The sequence below is a fragment of the Erinaceus europaeus genome, unplaced genomic scaffold (genome assembly GCF_950295315.1).
Source record: "Erinaceus europaeus unplaced genomic scaffold, mEriEur2.1 scaffold_580, whole genome shotgun sequence".
In the NCBI taxonomy this organism is placed as follows: Eukaryota; Metazoa; Chordata; class Mammalia; order Eulipotyphla; family Erinaceidae; genus Erinaceus; species Erinaceus europaeus.
Window position 1 is genome coordinate 53,138 of NW_026647199.1, and position 2,029 is coordinate 55,166.

The 2,029-nt window shown below is 74.3% G+C and overlaps 1 protein-coding gene across 1 annotated transcript; it reads left to right on the top strand.

The window, feature by feature from the left end:
• Positions 1-1,080: 1,080 nt before the first annotated feature.
• Positions 1,081-1,723, top strand: LOC132536239 (calcium-activated potassium channel subunit alpha-1-like). Its single transcript, XM_060183807.1, has one exon. It carries the CDS (start codon positions 1,091-1,093, stop codon positions 1,721-1,723), a length of 633 nt encoding a protein of 210 aa, XP_060039790.1. The 5' UTR covers positions 1,081-1,090.
• Positions 1,724-2,029: the final 306 nt, after the last annotated feature.

Below are 2,029 nucleotides of genomic sequence, written 5' to 3' on the forward strand. Positions count from 1 at the left end.
TTTCCCAGCTCCCACGGGGCGCTTGACTGGGGGCGCAACACCTTGGACAGAGGAGCCCTGTCCCGTGCCCGGCCTCGCGTCCTCTAACCTTGCTCTCTAACGGTGTCGGCGGCGCGCATCGGGCTGCCGCCGAGGGGTCTACCTGCACCCTGTCCAGCCCGAGCCGAGATGAGCGGGTTGCCCGAGCCTCCTCACCTCCCGCCTCGGGCGGCCTGAGCCGGCGCCCACTCCAGTTGTTGCAGCAGCTGCTGGCGGCTGCGGGGAGCGCGGGGCGCGCGCAGGAGAGGCACCGGCGGCGAGGACCGAGGCTCGGAGGAGGCTCGCGGGCAAGACCGAGGCGAGGCCGTGGAGGCCGAAGAGCGACGCGACGCAGGGCTCCCGGGGGCATGGGCTAAGCGGCAGCCGCGGCCGGGCTCAGTCAACCTGAGGCGACCCGGCCGGGCGCGCACTGGGCGGCGAGCAGGAGCCGAGCGCAGCCGGAGGCGGGGGGTCGGCGCGGGGCCGCCGGGGCCGAGGGCGCTGACTACACCGCACCAACGAGTTGCCGCCTAACCAGCAGAGAGCGGCTCCTTAGCTGCGCGCGGGGAGGGGGACCCCGGCCGGAGCGCAGCGCGGCACAGCGCACACGCGTGGCGCACAGCCGGCAACGCGGCAGCCAGGCACCGCGGCCCGAGCGCAGAGCCGGGGCGGGCCCGGGGGCGGCGCAGACCTCGGGCGCGGGCGGCCCACTGCGCCCCCTCGCTCTCGGCGCTCTGGGCCCGCGTAGCCCCCGGCGAGCGAGGCGCCGGCCGGGGAGGGGGGGCTGCCTGCGCGTCTCCGCCCTCCCCCCCCGGGGCGGGCGGGCCGGCGGGAGGGCGGGCGGCGGCGGCTGGCCGTATATATCTCCGCGCACCCCGCCAGGTCGCGCACAGCGCCCCGAGCCCAGGCGCCTCCCCGCCCCCCTCCCCGCGCTCCGCGGCGGCGGCGGCAGCAGCAGCAGCAGTAGCAGCAGCAGCAGCAGCAGCAATATGGCTGTTGATGGGTGTTCGGGGTGGCGCTGGCGGCGGGAGGAGCTCCCCCGAGCCCCTGCGCCGGCTGCCCGTTGCTAGCTATGGCAAATGGTGGCGGCGGCGGCGGCGGCAGCAGCAGCGGCGACGGCGGCGGCGGCGGAGGCAGCAGTCTTAGAATGAGTAGCAATATCCACGCGAACCATCTCAGCCTAGACGCGTCCTCCTCCTCCTCTTCCTCCTCCTCTTCTTCTTCTTCCTCCTCCTCCTCCTCTTCCTCCTCGTCCTCGGTCCACGAGCCCAAGATGGATGCGCTCATCATCCCAGTGACCATGGAGGTGCCTTGCGACAGCCGGGGCCAACGCATGTGGTGGGCTTTCCTGGCCTCTTCCATGGTGACTTTCTTCGGGGGCCTCTTCATCATCTTGCTCTGGCGGACGCTCAAGTACCTGTGGACCGTCTGCTGCCACTGCGGGGGCAAGACGAAGGTAACGCGCGTCCCGGGCGCCCGCCCCCTGCGCCAGCCCCGCCGCCTCGCGGCGTCCCCGGCAGCCCACCGCCTCGCCGCGCCGCGCCGCGCCTCCCTGCATCCCCGCCCGCCCGCCTCCCCTCCGCTCTCCCCGCGCCCTCGGGGCAGAGCAGAGGGCGGCGCGCCGGGGCTGAGGAGTTGCCCCCGGTCGGCGAGCCCCGGGACCCGGACGCCCAGTGCCGGCCTCCTGTTTATCGCGGGTGCTTAGCGCCTGCGGCTGCGGCTGCGGCTGCGGCCGGGCAGGGGCGCGCGCGCCGCCCGGGGGCCGAGGTGCGGGGGTGGGGGTGGGAGGGGGCAGCCAGCCCGCGGGCTCGGGGAAGCGGGGGCCTCCGGGTGCGCGCTCCGCACGGCTCACGCGCGGAGGCTCGGTCGCTCTTAGTGGGCGAGGGGGTGGAGTGGGGGACACATCAGCCCGCACTTTAGAAACCTGTTGGGGAGATGAGTTCGTGGAGTAAGAAGGAAGCTAGGGAGGAAGTGGGGTGGCGGAGGGAAGAAGAGGCGAAATCCTTTGGGC

Excerpts from the sequence above, each read along its gene's own strand:
- LOC132536239 (XM_060183807.1), top strand. The coding sequence starts at position 1,091 with ATGGCAAATGGTGGCGGCGGCGGCGGCGGCAGCAGCAGCGGCGACGGC.